Consider the following 21031-nt stretch of genomic DNA (forward strand, 5'->3'; position numbering starts at 1 on the left):
GAATCTCATATTATAATCAACGCATTGGTGTGTCTTAAATAGGCGACACAAGCAAGCAATATAGCAAAATAGGCATGCTACGGAATCTAAAAGATTTTTCTACAAAATTAATGCTGTTCAATCAATCAAAAAAAAAAAGTGTTTCTTATGTTCAAGTTTCATTTCATTACAAGCGAGCAGCGAAGGAACTTTTACCTAGTGCACCCTTACACAATGAAAAATTTTCTTCCGCCTTGTCCTGCTCTGCCAATGCTGAGGGAGAGTAGCTAGTCGGCAAGTTATGTTGATGTTGGATGTTGTTTTCAATCTATAAAGAGTGGTCCAAATCAACCATATGAAAAGTTTCCGTCACACATACATGATGGCTGATGCAATTTCTCATGGACGGACGTGCAAATTGGTCCTATAGACTAGTCATTGCGATTAAAATGGTTGTCCACACAATTATTGCCATCCAAAATAATTGGTGACTTTAAGTTTCAGCCTAAAAATATCTTCATTCTCTTATCCATCAAAAATATCTTGGTTCTTCATTTTGTCTGGATTAGCTAAGTTCCAAATTATCAACCATTAGTAATAATACTAATGCAGAAAAAATCTATGTTTTCTTTGTTATGCAAATAAAAGAGGTTGCACTTGGTGCCTAAGCAGATTTTTGCCAATTTTTGCATTCAGAGAAGAGAGAAATGAAGAACATTGTTTCTACTACGTACAATATGCCATTAGAAAAAATGACAAATTCGGTGTGGATGATGATAAAGGAAGAGTACGATCACAATGAGAGAGCAGCGTCATCTTTACTTTATAAACTAGGTGTAGCTTTAGCTATCTCAGCTGTTGGATTCCTTTATATTCATGCCATGAGAAAAACACGTCCGAACCGATATAGTTCCTCGCGCACGCCTTTTCCAGGTTGGTGGATCATTTGCTTTCATTTGTATCTATTCTTGTGTATGATTTTTGGTTTTTGCTGATAATTTATGCTTGTTTTATTCAGATGAAAGTTATAAGATTGGAATAAACCAGGGTACGTCGCCGTCCTTGTTGAAACCTGCTGCGGATTCTACAGAAATCTCTCAAAATGCCAATGACTTGCTTGAAGAGTTTGTTTTGCTCAAGGACTTTAACCCCAACACTGGTGTATCTCCAAGGAAAGAATTTGAGGAGCCAGGAAGCGAAACAAAAGCCGGTTCTGAGAATGACATTTTAGAGCTCACTAACATGCTAAAGGATCTTCGAGAAAAAGAGAAGCATATTGAGATCCAATTGCTTGAGCATTATGGACTCAAAGGAAAAGAAAATGCAGTTATGGAGATTCATAATCAATTGAAACTTAATAGTGTAGAAAGTAAAGTATTTGGTCTCAAGATTGAGTCATTGTTGGCTGATAAACGACGACTCGAAGAGCAAGTTGCGGACCGTCTAAAAGTTGTGGCCGAGCTTGAATCTGCAAAAGCAACCATAAAACTCTTAAACTGGAAGATCAAGTCTGATGCCGAACATAAACAAGAAGAGATATTATCTTCACATGGTTTCGACAACAAATTAAACGAATTACCGAAAGATAATTCAACGTATGAAAATTATGATATGTTGAAAAAATTGGAGACAAAACAACCCAAGGGTTATGTCACTTTGAGTGCTTCAGAGGTATTTCATTAAATTTCTTACAAATACTTCAGGTTTTCTTGCATTACTGTTCTGTTAACGGAGACTATTTGTTCATTTGTTGCAGGCAGAGGCATTGCGAATAACTAATAGCCGTTTGAGAAAAGAAAATGGCGAACTAGTGAAGGAAATAGATCACCTGCAGAAGAAACAAAGTGAAGATGCTAAAGAACATGTGTATTATAAGTGGGTAAATGCTTGTTTACGGTATGAACTTCGAAACCACCAAGCACCACGAGGTAAATTTCTGGCAAGGGACTTGAGTAAGACATTAAGCCCGAGATCGGAAGGGAAAGCCAAGCAACTGATACTGGAGTATGCGAATTCGGAAATGGCAACTGGTCAGAGTATGACATCAATGGACTTTCAGTCGGAATCCAATATACCGGAATTAGGACAGATAGATGAGTTTTCTTCATTTGACAACAATTACTCTGCAGCTCAGATGAAGAAATCGCGAAGAGCTAAACTGTTCAGGAAAATCAAGAATATAGTGCTGTACAAGGGGAGTGATCATACCGATGGAACTTCATCACTAGGAAGTACTACAACAAGCAGTCTACCACCAGGGAGGAGGAGGTCGATCTTCTCAGGGGACCGCGGAAGCAATTGCTCGCCGATGTCTGGTGCTCATGCACCTAATATACCTAGACCAACATTACCTAGCAGACTCACAGGACCAGGGAGACGAAGCTATAAAGAGCGATAAACTTGTTTTAACTCCTGAAGTTCAAGCAAGTTGAGCAAGCTATACATAGCATCAGAGCTACACCATTGCAGACAATTTTGAGTGATCTTAGTTAGTTTTACATGTTCATGTCGACTTACTGTTGCCTACATAGGCTGCTTACAATCTGTATCAAGGAGGATGTAAGATAAAGATTTCCTACAATTGACCATGTTTATCACCAGATCCTAAATAAACATCATCTCCAGAAGGCTGAAAAGAGTTATCCAGAGAATCAAACAGAAGGGGCGACAGTGATATTTTTAGCTCATTGATTCATTGTAACTGTAGAAGTAGCTAATACCTGTGCTATGGAACATAATTTTGTATCGTCAAAAAGGAATCCAGCTCCTGAGAAACATAAGCACCTCTTATGAATCATTTACAAGAACCAAAAACAAACTCATACAGATCTCATGCTGCCGGGGTGAAAACATGACGATGGGATCAATTTGGCCTTACAAAAAACCAGTGCCAAATTTGGCGTCAGATATGGAGTTACTTATACTGCAAAATCACATGAAAGAACATGCATTCCATCTCTGACTAAAATTACAAATTTACAGTAACTTGATGTATCTGTACATGTCATGCAAAAATATATATAGCCTTGTGAGTATACTGTAACAGCGGATCGATTGCTTTCTAAGGTCGTCTTCTCTTCTTACTGTCCCTGCCATTACTTCTCTCTCTCTTTTTTTTTCTCTCTTAACTGTATACCTGCAGATACAAGTTTATATACATCCTTCTTAATCGACAAGTTCATTACAGCACAAACTGACGGTAACTAATTACATATGGAAGTTTGGAGAAAAGAAATGAGACAAACAGATTAAAAAAGAACAATTGCAGAAAAAATCAGTAAAATGTGAATAGACTACGGAGACTCTGGTGGGGAAGATTCGGCTATTGCAATCGTTATAACGATACTTGCAACTTTATAAGATGGGACGAGAGGGTTCCCCAGTGTGTTGGTTTAATTATAATGTTGAGAATTATAAAATAATGTAACATCAGAATGTGGATTACGTTCATTACCTGGTTAATGAATATTTTATCTATCACTCACGGCTGCCAGAACAAGTTTGGGTTGTCACTATACAACGAGCGATCTTGGATTTCTAGATTGGCGACATGCCAATTGATGAGTCGTGCCTGGACACATTTACAAAGCACCAGACCGGTGGGGAACATCCACCATCCACTTTCATCCCTGCAGTAACCCAAAAAGAATCGGTCACCATGTACGCAAAACAAGATTTATGAAAAGCAAGAAAAAAACAACTAAAGTAATGAAAGAAAAGAAATCTCACATGCTAAAATTCCAGGGCTGAAAGTTCGGGGATTTCTTGCTTGATGATGATTGGGTCTTGTAATGGACAAATTCACAAATAAAGGCTACCACCTGAGTAAAGTACATATGTCTCGAATTAAGAAGAGGTAAAAAAAAAGATAGTACCAAACTGAAAAGTATGCGTGCTCATCAACAGGACGGACTATTACATCCTCATTTAACTCGCAGTTCAACTACTTTCCTAGCAGATTTATCACATTGATGCAACTGTTCTCTGTGCTGAACTTCAAATATTATTAATATTCAGCCCAACTATAAATGGTAAGAGCAACTTACAACGTTGGTTAAGGACGTAATATTCCACAAAGCATACACACGTGCAAGACCAGCGGATCGCCTTGGTCCATGGCTAAAAAGAGCATTGATTCCAGCAGGAAATGGAGATAATATACTAAGGGGTAGAACAAATAAAAATAGAAAGAAGTCCAGAAGCGAAATAGAATACAGCTGGAGTAAAGTAAGCAACACTAAGCTAAAGTCTGCTAAAAGAAGTATTGATATGACCAAACCAACAAGATCCTGCAACACAATATTGAACATGTTAACAACTATATAATTCAGCTAGAATTTTGCTGTATAACATGCAGACTGCATAGTAATGTACTTTTAAGCTAGAGAAGCTACCTGATGACCAACTGGTTTTGTATTGTTCACTATGAAAGAGCAGAGATATGATATGTCCTTTTTCTCATTGAGTAAATGTAAGCTGCAAGTATCTAGAATCCCTCCGTAGGTACCTTTATGCGTCACCAAATTTTCACTGCTTGAATGGCTTGGGAGACGGCCATTGTGAATACTTTGTACACTGCAAGGTACACGTCAAAGTAAATATAACAGAAGATAAAGGCTGCACTATAGAACTTCTGCTAAGAAAAATAGAAGATAAAAGCTAAACCTTTTATTCTTATCCATTCTATTTGCACTATCTACACCCTCAATGGATGTTGGTTCTGATCCTTCTTCAACTGCGTACACCAGAAGTCCAAACTGACAATAACCACAAGATGTTGGCTGGAAACACGCAAGGTCAACACGTATACCATGGATACTCAAAGCAGGATTTGCATGAGTTTCAAGCCAATTAAGGATAGGAAGAAATGTCCTTTTTAGGTGTCCACGCCGAACTAAGCGCAACTGTGCATTCAATCCAGCTACAAGCCGATACCAAATGGTTGAAGAAAAAGACTACATTGACAAAGGAAACAAGTTAATGAAATGAACTTAAAGTGCGAATCATTCAATCAAGGTTTCTTACACATGACTGTAAAACAAACCTGGCTCATCAGGCTAGTAAGAACGTTATCACTATGAAGCAAAAATGGAGCCATGTAACTTCCATTGCCTCCAAAAACTAAACGCATTGGAAATCTTTGATGAAGACGAGGAGGAAGATCGGATCTCTTTTCATCTCCCCCAAGAAAAAAATCCACATATGCTAACATGAGATCCGAAGTTGCAGCAACCTACAGAAAAGCATATCCAACTTCAGCAATTATCCACAATTTAAAAATTCCAGAATATATAGTCACAAAGATCTTTAGGAGAAGTAAAGCCAACCTTAAGTCCCTCGTACAGAGCACGCGAACGACACGAACGCAGGCATGCATGATCATATTCTGATCGGACAAACTCCCGCAATCTTTGTAATTTAATCCTCCTTCGCCATTGCTGCCACGACCATGCAAACGGGAATGCAAGAATTGACAGAATAGTGTACACGGATCCCTCCCACCATTGATAAGCAGCTAAAGCATTAATTTCATCAGCAAATCGGTTGAACGCATCCTCATATCTGGGGAAGAAAAGAAAAGAACAGTAAATGAACAGAATGACACGAAGAGTCAAAGGTTGCCGAGTCAACTGCTCAGGTAAGAAAAGAGAAATATAGGTAATCAACATACACAATTTCTGTTATTTCATCAGGAGGAGAATGGGGCAGATGCCAAGGTTCACCAAAGGTATTAGGCCCCAAGAAATACATTCTATGCACGTGACTTTGGGATTCCTCGGCCCTATTGGTTTCCAGGACCTGTAAATTGGCATATACTAATCACTTCCAAAAGTAAAAGAAAAATTAAAATTAAAATTAAAAAATCATAATAATAATAATAACAAAAGAAAAGAAAACGGGAAAATAGTGCGAATAGGTCATCAAAACAAACCTCATTAAGTGACTCAAGGAAAGGGAAGGAGTGATCTATTTGAGAACCGTGCTGCGTGGGTGCTGGGCCTGGTAAGTCATCCGTCCCAACAAATTTCATTCTTGCAACACTAAGAACCAGAGCTAACAGTATTAGGAGACCCGAAAGCAGAAGACCAAACAACCATGGACCACCAAAAGTATATATCAACTCTTCAAGGGCTGTATAACAGTGTGGCATGTGATATCTGTCTGAGATGCATCTGTACGGACAGGGAGCTTCAGCAACACCACCTGTTAAAAGGGAAAAAGAATTACTACAAAAATATAATGCATGTCCTTCAGATAACAGAGCTTCAAGTTTCACTAAGCCATTAACCTCCACAACATTATGGAAGATGGAACTGTCGTGTATAAGCTAATACGTTGACTGTTGCACACCACAGACACAGTGTAGTTTATAGCCAACAATTAAAAATAACATATAATGATAGTTTAGGGGTACAAGGTACCTCTGACAATTGTATATGTAGCACGGTGAGGAAGGTCATATGGTGGGCATTCACGACAAAGAGCTTTATCAGATCCACTGACATTCTTAAAAGTGCCAATGGGGCATTCCTGCAGTATTTCAGTCCATTTAGGCCACATTACAACGCAAATCTCTGTGATGGCTTTGAGCTATAAGCTGCTATTTCTTAGGATATTGAACAGATATCTCTATTCACATTGTTACATGGAAAATAAAGTATACCAATAATGAATAAACTGAAGTATTACTCCAGCGATCTATCTATGACTATTGATACTGAAGTCTTCTCACTTTAAAATGAAAAGCTACCTTGCAAAAGGTCCCATAAAGTCCTTTGGGGCAAGCATTTCCAGTAACAGTTCCATTCCCCCCAACATGACCTTGACCAAAACCCAGTCCTCCCCTATTGTGAAAAAAGAGACCAGTGGTTGTATTAAAATGGTGAAAAAAATATCCAACTGTACACTGACATCATAACCAACCAAGAAATAAATTATATAGAGGATTTAAAAGCCTAGTTTCGCTTGCGTATCATATGGTAGTGGAGTGGATAACTGGCACAGAGTGAATATGACCAGGCAATCAAACTAGGTAATAAGTCATCGCCAGTGAAAAAGTAACAGTTTCCTTCCTAATTGACGCTTACCAATATGTTAGTCAGCAAAACGTATACTAGTATTTTGGAACGAAAGAAATGAAAGTAAAATATGATAAATACATACAATGTATGCATGCTCCCGTTCACACTAGCAAGGGGCATATACTCATCTCCAGTCAAGACATCAGCCCAATCAAAGTGAATCCTTCCACCACCCCCACCTCCTCCACCATATTGACTACCACGCCCACCAATACTAGAAAGAACCGCAGTGTCACCAAGGGTCAGCGAATGCAAAAACAAGAGAAGAGTTCCACCAGAACCACCACCTGGTCCACCATTTGAACCGTTTGCATAACCTAATCCCTTGATGTTTTGTCCAAAACTTTCCCCATCTGCTCTGAGCGACCCATAGACAGACAAACTAGTCAAAGAATGCTCCATCGAACCCATCACTGCCAATAAAGAATAACACCAGAAGGTAAGCTTACAACGGCAAATGGTTGTGAATTGTGATCATTGAGAAAAAAAAATGCAGAGGTTTTAAAGCTAATTTCTTTTAATTTTATCGGGTGGACAGAATTACGACGCTGACAAGTTACTCAGGTCATCGGTACCAACACCACATGACGTTGCCACTCTACTAGAGAGGCATCTGCAGAGATGTTAAAGCTATAAAGAAAGATTCCAAACTGCACACAGATCATATTAAAGGATTCTGAGTTTGTGAAACAAATGACAATCCAGAATCTTACCTATAATACCTCCACCGGCAGTTGAACCAGATTTGTCATTTCCACTACCACTGCCAAGCTCGCAGGGGAGATCAGGATTTCCATATGTAGCTCCACCTGATGAAAGAGTACCATTGGCATATCCATCCCCACCTTTCCCACCGTGTCCACCACCACCCCCCACTCCATCTTGAATAGTACCTCTGCCTAATCCACCTGTGCAACCTGCATATACCCAAGTAGACTCGTTGAGATGATATGCATAGTTGAAGAATGGATGCAGCGCCAAACAAAAAATAATGATTTAAACTTCGTTGATCCACAAGCGGGTTGCTGGAAGCAACAACAAAGATATGCACATAAACATGGAACACTGGGTTCAGTATAAAAGCCTGAACAGAGCGGTATCCTACCAAGCCCGGATGCACTTATTGTTCCAGCAGGCTGGATAACTATATTTCTAGCCCTGTGAAAATGGACAACACTCCCTCTAATGAGACCTTCAACAGTTATATCTTCAACTCGGCAGATCTGCACGCCACATTAGCAAATGCGATAATCAGAAATTAAAAACATGCAAGAAACTCTAATGGTCACCGTACATGAACTAAGCAAGAATGACGATTAACAAATAGAGTAATAAACAAACCTGAAGAGTGAAGGACAATGAAGAGTTAACATTGCAATCTTCAGGTGGATGTAGCAATTCCATGGGGCATTCCTCGAGCTCACAATAGAGCCTTGGGGTCCTAGCATAAATAGACAAAAGCAACTTCAGCTAACGATACAATAATGACAGGAAAATCGCAAAAGTGGAGAAATCAGAAAACCACAAAGATACCAAGCAATCTTACATATCACTAGTAGTGGCATTTTGTAATGGACCCTGCAAAACAGATCCTGGACCAACCTTCACATAAACAAAAGAGATTCCTTCAATTACCATGCAGGTAAAAATGCTTCAAGGACAAATTCAAACTAGTGCAGATTAAGACGAATGAGAAACAATACTTGTGAACTTAGCTTTTGCATTAGTCATCTAACAGAAAAATATGCTACGGGAGAAAGTACTAGTGAAGTTAGCTTTTCAATTGCAGAGATAACAAATTAGGGTGCTGGATAGCCTATAACTAATACGAAAGCGTGATAAGAGTGACGATTAAATGTTACAAATAAAAAAGAAAAGAACACGAAAGTTCGCATAGAGGCTTCACATTACATGGATACTATAGAATAGTGACAGAATGAGACGCTGTGCTTCTATCTGATTTCCTGGTCCAGATAAGTTCAGCAAGCCTTGTCCATGAACTCCCAGATTTGCGTTAGAGTGAATAACGGATGATTCCTGAGGTAAAAAAATGGTTTAGTATGTCTGCGTGAACTGGCCGTATGAAATGAGGAAATGGCTGAACTGCCGATACCTTAAGAACAACCACGTTACTAGCCTCGAGCAGAGATGTTGCAACAAGAGAATCTGCACCACCATCTATGAGCATTTTGGAGTTCAACATCAGGAAAACTTTAACAGACATCCGTAGAGCTCCATATACCTACAATCATATGTAAACAATAGAGAAATATGTATCACTGACCAGATAAAACCTAAGGGAAAACATAAAGCTTTGAATTGCTTCTGATGCATTTATAATGAGCCAATTTACCCTAATTACAGAATCTTCCATCAAAAGCTCTTCAGCCATGAGCTCAAACTCCGAAGAAGCAAAATGTCTTAACCCAAAGACGAGTACTCCAGATGATAGACTAAGCTGTCCTTGTACCTGCAGAAGTATCAGAAAATCAATATTTAAACGTAAGAAAATCAAAAGGTGAGTACTTAATTACGTCGCAGGACTGGTATCATAAATGCAGAATTACCAACCAGAAACACTTCCAAAGGAAAAATATAGTCTACCCTAGTGTTGTCATTATCTTTTCAATGATGTAATGGTTTACTCGCGAACCTTGAAAAAGTCTTTGGCCAGGTCATACACATGTCCATTGCTAGGTTCTAAGTTCTCCCCAAATATCCTAATCAAGTCAATTTGCAGCTAAAATAACTATGTTCATCCAAAAAATCCCTCATTCCAGAAAAAGAACAAACTAAATAACGAAGACGGGTTTGTGTTAGCAGCCAATCGTGCACACAAGGTGTTATCCATTCACTGACCTGCACACGACTCCACAGCAATGGAACAACTGCCTTGGCATTATTACGAACATAAACACTTGTCCAGATCGGTGGATTAGGAAAATCTAGGAGAAGTGTATCTGTCTGTGTTGACAAGTTATGATTGGTAATGATTAGGCTCCGCGGAACAGCATCATAAAGAGTTCCAGCAGCACCATTATTTCCTGGACAACCATAGCTCCTTCCTCCTGCAGATGATGTTGGAAAATGATGAAGCAGAAAATGACCATGAGAGATTGCCTGTCATGGAGAAAGAAGAATAAACCTCACCATGAACTAAGATTTCCGGCTGATCATGTCTGCTGAAAATGTTGATAGCAACTCTTCCACCACCACCACCACCCCAACCACTACCCCCAGAGGCACTTATCTTTCCATGTCCGGTCCTGTCCTTGATAAATTGGCAAACTTAGAGATGAAAGCATTACTAAAAGCTAAGACACTAAACATAATGCAGGAAACAGTACAAGTATAGCATCCGAGAAAACTCCCTTGGAACAAAGATAGTGAGCCAGATAAAAGCATATGATGAGCATGCATTAGTATGCACACAAACACAACCATTACAAATGAGAGAAACAACAGTAGGTGTATCATGATCTGAAGTTCTACAGCACCAGTCAAAAACACATTCACGTCAAGGTTTGTGTTTGTCAATTGAATTGCACTGTAAAAAACTGCAGATAGAGATAGAGGCGTGGTCTCTTTCTTAGCTTTGAAGCTCAAAGGCGAAGAAATACAGAATGATCTACCTTGGACAAAGTCCCATAGCCACCATATTCTTAATAATATAATATCATTGAAATAAAAACAAAACTCGAGCTCTTCTGAGTTGAGTGCTACAAATAGTTGAGGTTATCTGGAATCAGGTTATTGTGGTTTTAATCCTCTCTACTAAAGGTCTTGGTGTTGCTTAAATACGAATTTATAAACAAGGGAGTTTCAAGCACATATTTTATCACAGTGACCCTGAGTAAATAATTGTACAACAAGCAAGGGGTTTCATCCATGTGAAAAGGCCTTCCGGAAGATTTTTGAGAATCTGGTTAGGCCTAAGTAACATAAGTGACATAGTGACATAGAAATTTATAAGATAGACCCAAGTGCCACGTCCTAAATGAACATCTGCAGTCTAAATAGATAAACCAGACGAGCAGATTACAGGGCTTCGGTGCTTATATTTGGTAGAATGGTAGATCCTAGTAATTTATTTATGGTTATCGTCACACATGCATCTGAACAGTTAAGCAGCTGTTAACATGCTATCAGCGTTGAAAACCAAACTAATTCAAGCACCCAGACTAATGTCAACAGTAACTAACTATTGTTTCTATTAGAACCAAAAACATTTCTCAAGGTATGGTTACCTCTTTCCTCACAGCTTAAGTTGTCGTTTACAAACCAATCATGGTTCCAAATATGAAAAGAAACAATGGATATTGTGCATGTGTGTTTGCACATAGGTTTGCATTAGTGTCATCAGTATCTAAATATTGAGAACGGGAAGTTAATAAAAAGAGAGCCGATTGGAACTTACATTCTATGAGCAATGATATGAATGCTACCACCAGATCCACCACCGCCTTTAAGACCACCAATACCTCCTTCAGCTAAAACAGTTCCATTAAGCTCAATAAGTTGTTTAATCCCCATGAATATTTTCCCACCACCACCACCACCATAATCTTCTTCATTACTAGTACTCCCACCTTTACTTCCATAAGTATCTGGTGCTTGAAGTGAAGTCCACGAATAAGTATCACCACCCCAAACATCTTCAGGTATCTTTGAATCATCAGTTAAACACTGAGCACCTCTACCACCATGTCCACCACCAGCTCCATCAATCCCCTGCGGTGTACCACTAGTTTGTGGTGGTGGTTTACCAGCATAACTCGTAGTATTCAAACTCGACCCATTAAAAAAACACGCATTCGTCGAATTGACAGTTAGATCACCACAAATTATACTCGAATTTTCCCCTAAACTAAAATTCCCAGTTAAATTAATTGCAATTGCACAACCAGATTTAGGGCACTTAAGTTCAACCCCATCAAGTATATGAAAACTTCCACTACCTTCAATATAACTATCTTTCTCTAACACAACAGTTTGACTCACTTCACATGAAGTATTAAATGAACCAACCCCTCCAAGATCTCTTTCACATGATAGTGATGGTGGATGTGTTGGTGGTGGTGGTGGTGGTGGTGATGGTGGTGAATAATCTCTCCCAAACAACTCCTCCAACTCCAATCCCTCCTCCTGATCATCATCAACATCAATAATCGAAAAACCACTTTCCTCCTCTTTCCAACAACTCACAATCCCCAAAATCAACAACAACTGAACAACAAAAACAACAATTACAGTAGGTCTTGCCATTCACAATACCAAGCAAATTACTCATCACTTTTCAAAAACCTAATCTCAAACTTCCATCAACTAATTGCATTTCTAATCAGACCACTTTTCTTTAACCTAATTTCATCAGTTTACTACTCCAGAAAAACTCACCTCCTCTCACTCTTTCTTCCTCCGAATTCGTTCGATGGAATCACAAAATAGACGAAGAATTTGAGAATCTGTGAATTGTATGAAAAAACCCTAGAAATTTAGGGTTTGGGAGGAATTTGGGGGAGATCGTGGTTTTTTGGTTGAGTTAAAAAAGAGAGAAGATGAAGAAGAAGGAGATGAGAAGAGAGAGAAAAAGGGAGGAGGGGAAGGAAACAAAAGAGAAAAATTAAATTAATAAAATAAAATAAAGGAGGAGGAGATGGACAAATGAGGAACAACAACCTCTTTGTGTGTGTGTGTGATTAATTAAGGAGTTTGTTTATGTAATAAATGAATCAAAGAGTAATTAGTGAATTTTAGAGGATGAATTTATATACCGTGTACTTGGCTGATAAGGGGTGTGTGTACATGTACATCAATTAAGAATAATAACATGCATTTGTAGCTTTTGGTTGCCACAAGCAGAACTGAAGCAAATATAAAGTCAAAAGCAAATTCATAGTAGAAGTCAGAAATAAAACTATTTCGCTCCACAAATGCATCATGATATCCTGATAAATATGAGTTTTCTGCTTTTAGAAGTGGTTCTGAAAAGTTATTTCTGATTTTTCGACTTCCAGAAAGGAAATTTCTGAGTGTACATCCAAACACCCTATTTAAAACCATAATAACTTTTAAGTTTTTGACGTTATTAGGTCGAAAAGTTACTTCTTACGCGATATCTAAACATCTCGGACTGCAGATTATGAAATGGACTGCAAGAAATTTGTGGTAATATAACTATAGTTTGAAATACTATATCGATTTTGAACTATTGTTTGTCTATTTTTATACTAGTATTTTTCTTTTTGTTTTGTAGTATTATTATTTATGAGATTTTGTTTGAGGTTATTGAATGAGGATATAAATTATGTACTTGACTAGGAAGGATGCACGTCAATTAAGAGCAATATTCATTTGTAGTTTATTTGGTAACCAGAAGTAGAATTACTTTCGTTTTTCCAAAAGTAAAACTAATTTCAGAAGTCAGTGTTTCTTTACTTCTAGACTCTAGAGTATTTCTTTACAGAAGCACAGTTGATTCTGTTTCTCCATAAGCAAATATAAAAGTCAGAAACAAAAAAACGATTTTCCTGAAAGTTTTATAGTGTTTGGATACCGCATTTCTGTTTTTCCAGAAGTATAAGCCAAAAGCAGAAGTCAGAAGTAAAATGTTTTTGCTTCCAAAAAAAATTAACTTTTTGGCTTCTAAAAGTCATTATGAAACCGAATACATAAACTAATTTCTGACTTTTTTTGCTTCCAGAAGTCAAAAAGCAACTTTGTGGATGTTATCCAAACAACCTATAAACATCTATGATTATCTGACGAAGGTTATAATAACTTTTAACTTTTCTTCATTAAGTCGGAAAGTTACTTCTCACGTGATATTTAAACATCATGACTGTCTAATGAAGATTAGGAAATGGATTGCAGAAAATCTTTGGAAATATAGGTACAGTTTTAATAAATACTGGATTGGTTTTGAATTATATAGTTTGTTTATTTGTATAGTATAATATTTTTTTGAAGTACTATTATTTATGAAATTTTGTTTGGGGTTATTGAATGGGGAGAACTGTGTACTTTACTGGAAAGGGATACAAGTTAATTAAGAGTAATATTCATTTGTAGCTTATTTGGCAACCAGAAGCATTATGTTTCTCCGAAAGTGAAAGTTAATTCCAAAAATAAGTATTTCTTTACTTTTAGATTTTAGAGTTATTCTGAATTTTATTTATCGAATTAGATTTCCACTCTCGATTTAACTAAGTCAAAAAATTACTTTTTATGTGATATCTTCACGCCCTTTACTGTCAGAGATGAGATTTTTTTTTGTTTTTGGTAAATTTGTAAGATTACTATCATAGATGAGAGATTACGTAATAGATTGTAAAAAGATTTGTGAAAATCTAGCTACGCGTAAAATAAATACTTGAAGATTTTGAATTAACGTTTGTTAGTCAATGTAATTAATGAAAAGAGTAATTTATGATATTTTGTTTTGGGTTATTGAATGAGGATATAACGTAGTATAGACTTTGTACTTGACAGATAAGATAAGGGTTGTGTCTGTATACCCCAATTAAGAGTAAGGTTACTTATGCAGGTAGCATTCCTTTACTATCATCTAGATTGCAAAAAAGATAGTGTGTGATCCAATTGGGGGTGGAATAAATACAAAATCAATTGAATGAATCTTGCTAAGTTGCACACCAAATGCACGCTACTAATTGCATTTAGCGTCCATCCAAATATCTAGAATCTTTGGTGCTTGGATAATTTTCATGATCCGAAGAAAAAAAAAATCGTGGTCATGAATAACAATTAAGTTCGAAAAAAATGCATAAATGGTCGTGTTTTTTATCGTCTTTCTAGTAATATGCATGTAGCTATGCAACTCATGTACATCGATTATGGAACGAAAATGTCCCAACCCATACCATAGGGTTGCACGTTGGAAATTTTTGTGCCTTCAGTTGCAGGGGAAATTTTTTTGACGTTATTGTAAAATCGTTTTCTTTGTTGAAGAAAAGTTATGTATTGAAAATCACATTCCTGGAAGAAAAAAAAATGAAATTAAACAAGGAAGATGTTGTTTGGTTGCATGCCAAATGAAGCTACTTTCTCTCCCATACTTGATGGGAAGTGTTAAATGGCACGATCTGGAAGGAAAATCTTGTTTGAGCACAGGCCAAATGCAAGTTACTTGCTCCACTGCTCGCATTCTTGACGGAAAGCTAACGCATCAAAATATCTTTATCTGAGGATGCATATTTCGTCATGTCATTAATGGAAAACAATAGACATTATAAAGTGGTCGTATTTTCTATCATTTTTTTTAGTAGAATGATATTTTGCCGCCACTATATATACATTGATCGTGGAACAAAAATGTCCCAATCGGACCAAAAATCGTATCTTTTGGATGATAGGGTTGCATGCTAGCAATCCTTGTGCTTTTTGTTGTAGGGAAAAAAATGATGTAAAATCATTTTGTAAAGTGATTCTATTGTTGTCTTACATAAAGAAAAGTTATGTACAAAAATCACATCCCTAGAAAGCAAGTGAAATAAGACTATGGAACTCATAGGTTTCATTATCATTTGAAATTTGTGTAGATCAAAACTAGTCAATTTGCCAAATAAGTGTTAAAATCCACGTATGGATATACCTATTCGTGATGGATATTTCTTTCACTTCATTGCGAAAACGTCTTTGTATTGACATTGAAATGCACTTTCGGTTCTCCTTTTGGATATATGAGGTCCCATTTGATAATGAAATAGAGGCTGATTTTGTGTTAGTAGTGACGATCTTGGGAGTACCATCGATCTGTTAGGTTAAACGTCATTAAGGAGAATTAGCATTTTTGTAGGTGTTGTTCCATCCTACAATCACGATTTAGATAACATAGTCAAAAGAACTTCAATTATGTGATCCTCGAGTTTGTCCGTCTATCCAAAGGGAATGCAATAATTCAAATACATGGTGGCCGGAAATTCTAAGAGAAATTTGGCATAAAATTTCCAGAATCATACGATGGGTTTGAAGCCGACTGCTCGAAACTTATCGATCATCGTTATTTACAGCCTCAAAGTTATTCCTCAAAAGATACCGATACAAGTGTAGATGTTTTACCTGGCAAATACAAGGTAACTTAGAGGACAGTAAGAACATGCTTGTTGTCTGAATCTGAATCGGCCCGAGTCAGATGTCATATTTTTTATTTTTTGGGTCAAATCTGAGTCAAGCCTAATCCCTGATTCGGACTCGTTTGAGTTAGGTGATAAAATACCCCTGACTCATGCTAACAAGCTATTGATTCATGTTTTTGAGTCAGATCTGATTCAAAAAACAAACGTAACTTCAGTTAGATCCAGATGAGTCGGGTGAATCGGGTGAAAACAAACATGCTCTAAATCATTGTTGATAGGATTGCATAAAAACCGACCGTACCAAAAACCAGCTGAAATCATCGGCCAAGACTGGAATGGAAGATCAACTTTTAATCTATTAACACTTGATTTTTCGACATTTCTCCTAACACCGATGTTCTAAGGCGTAAAATTTATCTCTTTCAAAAATAAAATAGCCGGTTATAATAACGCTTGATCAAAAATGCTTGAAACGTGTGGTGTGGGGGGAAAATATCTTTTTTCTCTAGCCATTTGTTATGTGATACAAACCAAAACATGACAGTTCTAGTTCGATCCAAAACCAAACCGATTTAGCTGGTCGATTTGATCAATACAAATACTTAAAAACCAATAACCGGTTCAATGAAAACCCGAACACACACCAACGAACGTTCTTCCGCCCTTACTGTTGGGTTTCTGTGTGATTTGACATCATAACTTGCATTTTGTGGGGATGAGCGGATCTCGAGTTAAAACCACTTAAAAACTCCAAATTAACAAACAGGTCGTTGAGTTGGGACTTACTAGTAATAGCATAGTGTGCTTATCGGCATGCTATGTGGTGAATAGCATTTCTTTCTTTACACAACGAATCTTCTTAGACTACCTAAGACTGACACGTAGATTGCATGCAGATAAACAATTTAACCGTTGAAAACACCAAATATCTCGTGTCAAATACACGTCAACGATTTTGGGTAGGCGGATTCTTATTAAAATGTTAGTAAGCAACCACATAGTCACTCTTCTTCTGACGTCGACGGTCGACATCCTCAGATATTGTTTATCATACATACGTTTCGTGGACGGTATTATGGGTTTTGTAGTTCCGAGGATTGTTTACTTATGGGTTAAGTGGTAAAATGCCTCAAAATGGACCACATGGTCGTGAAAACGTCTCGGACGTTAGGCAAAAAATTAAAATGTCCCAAAATCTTATCAAAATGTCCCAATCCGTTACTTTTGTCGTTAGAGATGGTTAAGTGGTCACATTAGCACGCATGTGATCCGCACGTGTGATAAGATCACATTTATACCCTTATGACAAATAAGCTGACACAAGGGGGACTGTTTTGGCTTCTGCCAATCGTATATAAAACAAGTGAGATTTCGACACGTGGCAACTCTATAAAATGGACGGTCGCAGATGAAGGGATATGTTTACCCACCAGTGACATCATTTCAAATTAACGGCTACAGATTAAGTGCACAATTAGAAGATAAAGCGCATATAAACTGAAATTATGTCAACTCATGAATTAAGAAATAAAATCATGATTGTGTCTACATTTTAAAACCATGGATTCATACATAAAAAAAACTGTTAACACTCTTAAACATAAACTCAGGCCTATCATCAGGATGACACTCATCTGTATGTACATTAGGAAAATTCACCTGGCCATCTACATACCCCTGTACTTGATTCCCTGCAACAGCTTGTGTTGGAATATCTTGCTCTTAAGGCACATGGTTGTCCGCAACAGATGCTTGTGTAGAAATAACTTGCTCTTCATGCACAAAGTCAAGTCCTATTGGTCTCATATCAGGCTTATTAACACGATTATTATCCTGTTTATTAAGTCTTGGACTCTTCCTAACCTCAACCATGAAAGCTTCTCCATTTGTACCATCTTTATAACCAAAACAATACAAGTCCTTAAACATTTAACAAAAATGAAACAATAATCAGTTATAACAATATGAAACAATAATCAGTTATAACAATATCATGGTTAGCACACCACACCACAATGCACCAATAAAAAAACAACTGAATCCCAGAAACGATCTGTCTGTCTTCTGGAGTCGTGAAACAGGTGCATATGGTCATAGTTGTAGCGTCAACAAATCAAAATTCAGTAACAATGATGAACAAAAATCAATTTTGTGTCTGTGATGTTCTGGTGAGGGATAAGGATAACAAAGCCCGAAAAGATCTCTATGAATGATCCTTTGCTCTCTGATGAATAATAATGTAGCAAGCCTGAGGTTAAATTTTCGTAATCCCTATACCACAAAGACTACTGATACTAACAGAGAGCTGGATCTTGTATTTTGTTTATTACCATTCCATTCTGTCCATGTGCAAGAACTGGTGTGATACACACATAGTACGACGCCTACTCATACTAATTTTGTTCAACTGACTGAGCTGACTGGATATACATGCATTCAGTACCTTTATGTGGCATTCGTTTTTAATGAACCATTATATTTTTCAAATGGAAGATTCACAGAGCTTCAATTCATACATATTAGAAAGCAGGAATCCCATACATAGACTCACCATACGTATATGTTGTGTCTAAAACTCTTTATAATTTCAGTAAGATATGGCTCCAAATACGTATATTATCAAAATTTTCAGAGTATTCTAAGAGTGTCCCAATTTGTTACATAAATTAATTTGCTTACTTTTCAAATATCAAGCCCACTAACCCCACTAATCAAAATGCTGAATTGAACATGATTTGTTTATCTGAAACCCTAATTCAATTGCTTACTAATTCAATTGCAGCAAAGTGTGACCAACTGAACAGAATTGTACTGTGAACACTCAATTATATACAAAAATACAAATTATATCCCTTAATTCTACTAGTGCACATTCAAGTCAGGGACCTTCAATTTACCAAGTCAATCTTTATGTGGATACAATTTGAAACATATAAGATATAGGTTATAATGCAGTAATCAGAATTAATCAACACACCAAAAGGCTCATTTGGTAGATTCATTCTTAGCCATGCCATGGTTATAAACCAAAAGAGATAGACAGAATTCAGAGAAAGAGAGATAGAGACACAATTATAAATCATCATATAAACCAATTTCATCTGCCAAAATTGAAAAACCCCAAATTATAATCCCTAATTTCGTTTCCCTGAAACCCTAATTACAGCTTCTGAAACCCTAATTTCATTTCAAGTCTCAGAAACCCTAAATTTGTAAATCACATATACCATTTTCACAAGGTTGGGTTTCAAGAACAACAAACGAATCGAAAATCATAAATCGTAAAACACAATTAGGGGTTAACAAAGAAAAGGAAATTACATGTTCTTCAATGTTCTCAAACGCGGATCTTATCTTCTCCGTCTCATCTATTTTCTCTTCTCGATCTGGTTCTTCACTGTTCTTCTCCGTCTCTCGATCTCTCTCTGTCTTTTTTTTTGATGGAAATCTCTCTCCGTCTCTCAATCTCTTGCTCTCTCTATCAGTCTGGTTTCTGTGGCTGAAACACGACCAAGGCTGAAGATAAGACTAGAAGCACACGTACGAACCCACTCTTGTGGTACAGGTGTCGCCCACAGTCCACGTGTCAACGTCTTACATTGCGTACGTGTCAACGTTTATTTTGCCACGTGTCTCATGAAATTATTACGACATGTGTAGAATGTCTACCATCATTTTCATCGAAGGGTAAAATCGATAATTCAGAATACAGTGGACGGGGCATTTTGATTAATTTTGACCAATTTTGACTAATTTTGACTATTTAAGGTAAAAGTAACGAAATGGGACATTTTAATCTTTTGCCTAACGTCCGGGGCATTTTCACAACCTTGTGGTCCATTTTGGGGCATTTTACCACTTAACCCTTTATTTCTTCAAATTTATCAAGTTTGTTTAAGTTAACATCATGCACTTGCTAAATTTATCAAAGCTAGACAAGTGCGCAGAAATTATAAGGTGATCATTTCTATCTTCTTTATCTTTCTATGAAAGAGGTCGGATAATTTCGATAACTTAGAAAATAAAGTGGTTTTCGATCTTTGTTTGCCGGTGTTTTTATGTTTTGGGTTGAGATGTGCATAGAGTTGATGGTTTATATGGATCTTTATTTAAAAACTTTGTTTGTCGGTATTTTTAAGTTTTGGGTTGAGATGTGCATAGAGTTGATGGTTTATATGGATCTTTATTTAAAAACTTCCCCGCAGTGGTAAATTAGTTGGTAGACGGTATCTGCAACCTGAGTATAAATTCTCCTCCAACCTAAAATGATGGTACATGTTTTTATTTATTTTTTGGCATCTATTAGAACAATGAAAATCCTGGCGAGATAGGGGTATACCTAGATTAATTGGGTATACCCAGATTATTCCTATCCAAACTAGTGTGCTAAGGGGCATCTAAAAGGTTTTAAAAGATCAAATTGCTCTCTAAAGAACCATGCCGACTAAAGTCCATCCAAAAAAATTTCAAAATCTTTTTCCAAAACTCTAACTATGAGATCAAATCGAAGAATGTTTTTTTTCAAATTTCGATTATATGGGTTTTGTGATTGGGTATGATTTTGTACCCAATCTCAAACCGAATATATACTCATACTCGTTTTGAGATTAGGTACAAAACCATACCCAATCTCAAACACTTTATGATCCAAATTTTTATCAGCAATCGACATGGTTTTCTTTTGCCGACCTTGCCGACTTGTATCAGTCGGTATGGTTGCCGACTTTTCATCTCTGAAATTAGCATTTACAGAGTCGGCACGGTATTCATCCTTATACCTTGCCGACTTTTCATCTCTTAAATTAGCATTTACAGGGTCGGCACGGTATTCATCCTTATACCATGCCGACTAATCATGCATTTGCAACACCTTTC

General features: G+C 37.1%; 3 protein-coding genes across 3 annotated transcripts; 1 reads left to right on the forward strand and 2 right to left on the reverse strand.

Moving 5' to 3' along the window:
* The first annotated feature begins 559 nt into the window (after positions 1 to 559).
* LOC113295897 (protein CHUP1, chloroplastic-like) lies at positions 560 to 2734 on the forward strand. The gene is made up of 3 exons (XM_026544229.1): positions 560 to 912; positions 998 to 1650; positions 1736 to 2734. Exons 1-3 carry the CDS (start codon positions 687 to 689, stop codon positions 2375 to 2377), a joined length of 1521 nt encoding a protein of 506 aa, XP_026400014.1. The 5' UTR covers positions 560 to 686; the 3' UTR covers positions 2378 to 2734.
* Positions 2735 to 2747: 13 nt separating this feature from the next.
* Positions 2748 to 12676, reverse strand: LOC113295895. Its single transcript, XM_026544228.1, has 23 exons — positions 11479 to 12676; positions 10212 to 10327; positions 9921 to 10129; positions 9415 to 9531; positions 9175 to 9303; positions 8973 to 9098; positions 8608 to 8663; positions 8403 to 8502; positions 8167 to 8284; positions 7775 to 7978; positions 7144 to 7474; positions 6731 to 6824; positions 6402 to 6510; positions 5912 to 6183; positions 5651 to 5778; positions 5307 to 5541; positions 5024 to 5212; positions 4645 to 4934; positions 4374 to 4554; positions 4026 to 4268; positions 3709 to 3800; positions 3434 to 3608; positions 2748 to 3115 (listed from the first exon to the last, which is right to left on the reverse strand). The coding sequence occupies exons 1-22, from the start codon at positions 12324 to 12326 to the stop codon at positions 3461 to 3463; spliced, it is 4335 nt and encodes a 1444-aa protein (XP_026400013.1). The 5' UTR covers positions 12327 to 12676; the 3' UTR covers positions 2748 to 3115; positions 3434 to 3460.
* A 4973-nt stretch (positions 12677 to 17649) lies between these two features.
* Positions 17650 to 20828, reverse strand: LOC113294168. The gene is made up of 3 exons (XM_026542583.1): positions 20782 to 20828; positions 19478 to 19655; positions 17650 to 18076 (listed from the first exon to the last, which is right to left on the reverse strand). Exons 1-3 carry the CDS (start codon positions 20826 to 20828, stop codon positions 17879 to 17881), a joined length of 423 nt encoding a protein of 140 aa, XP_026398368.1. The 3' UTR covers positions 17650 to 17878.
* Positions 20829 to 21031: the final 203 nt, after the last annotated feature.

This window comes from Papaver somniferum, chromosome 7 (assembly GCF_003573695.1).
Source record: "Papaver somniferum cultivar HN1 chromosome 7, ASM357369v1, whole genome shotgun sequence".
In the NCBI taxonomy this organism is placed as follows: Eukaryota; Viridiplantae; Streptophyta; class Magnoliopsida; order Ranunculales; family Papaveraceae; genus Papaver; species Papaver somniferum.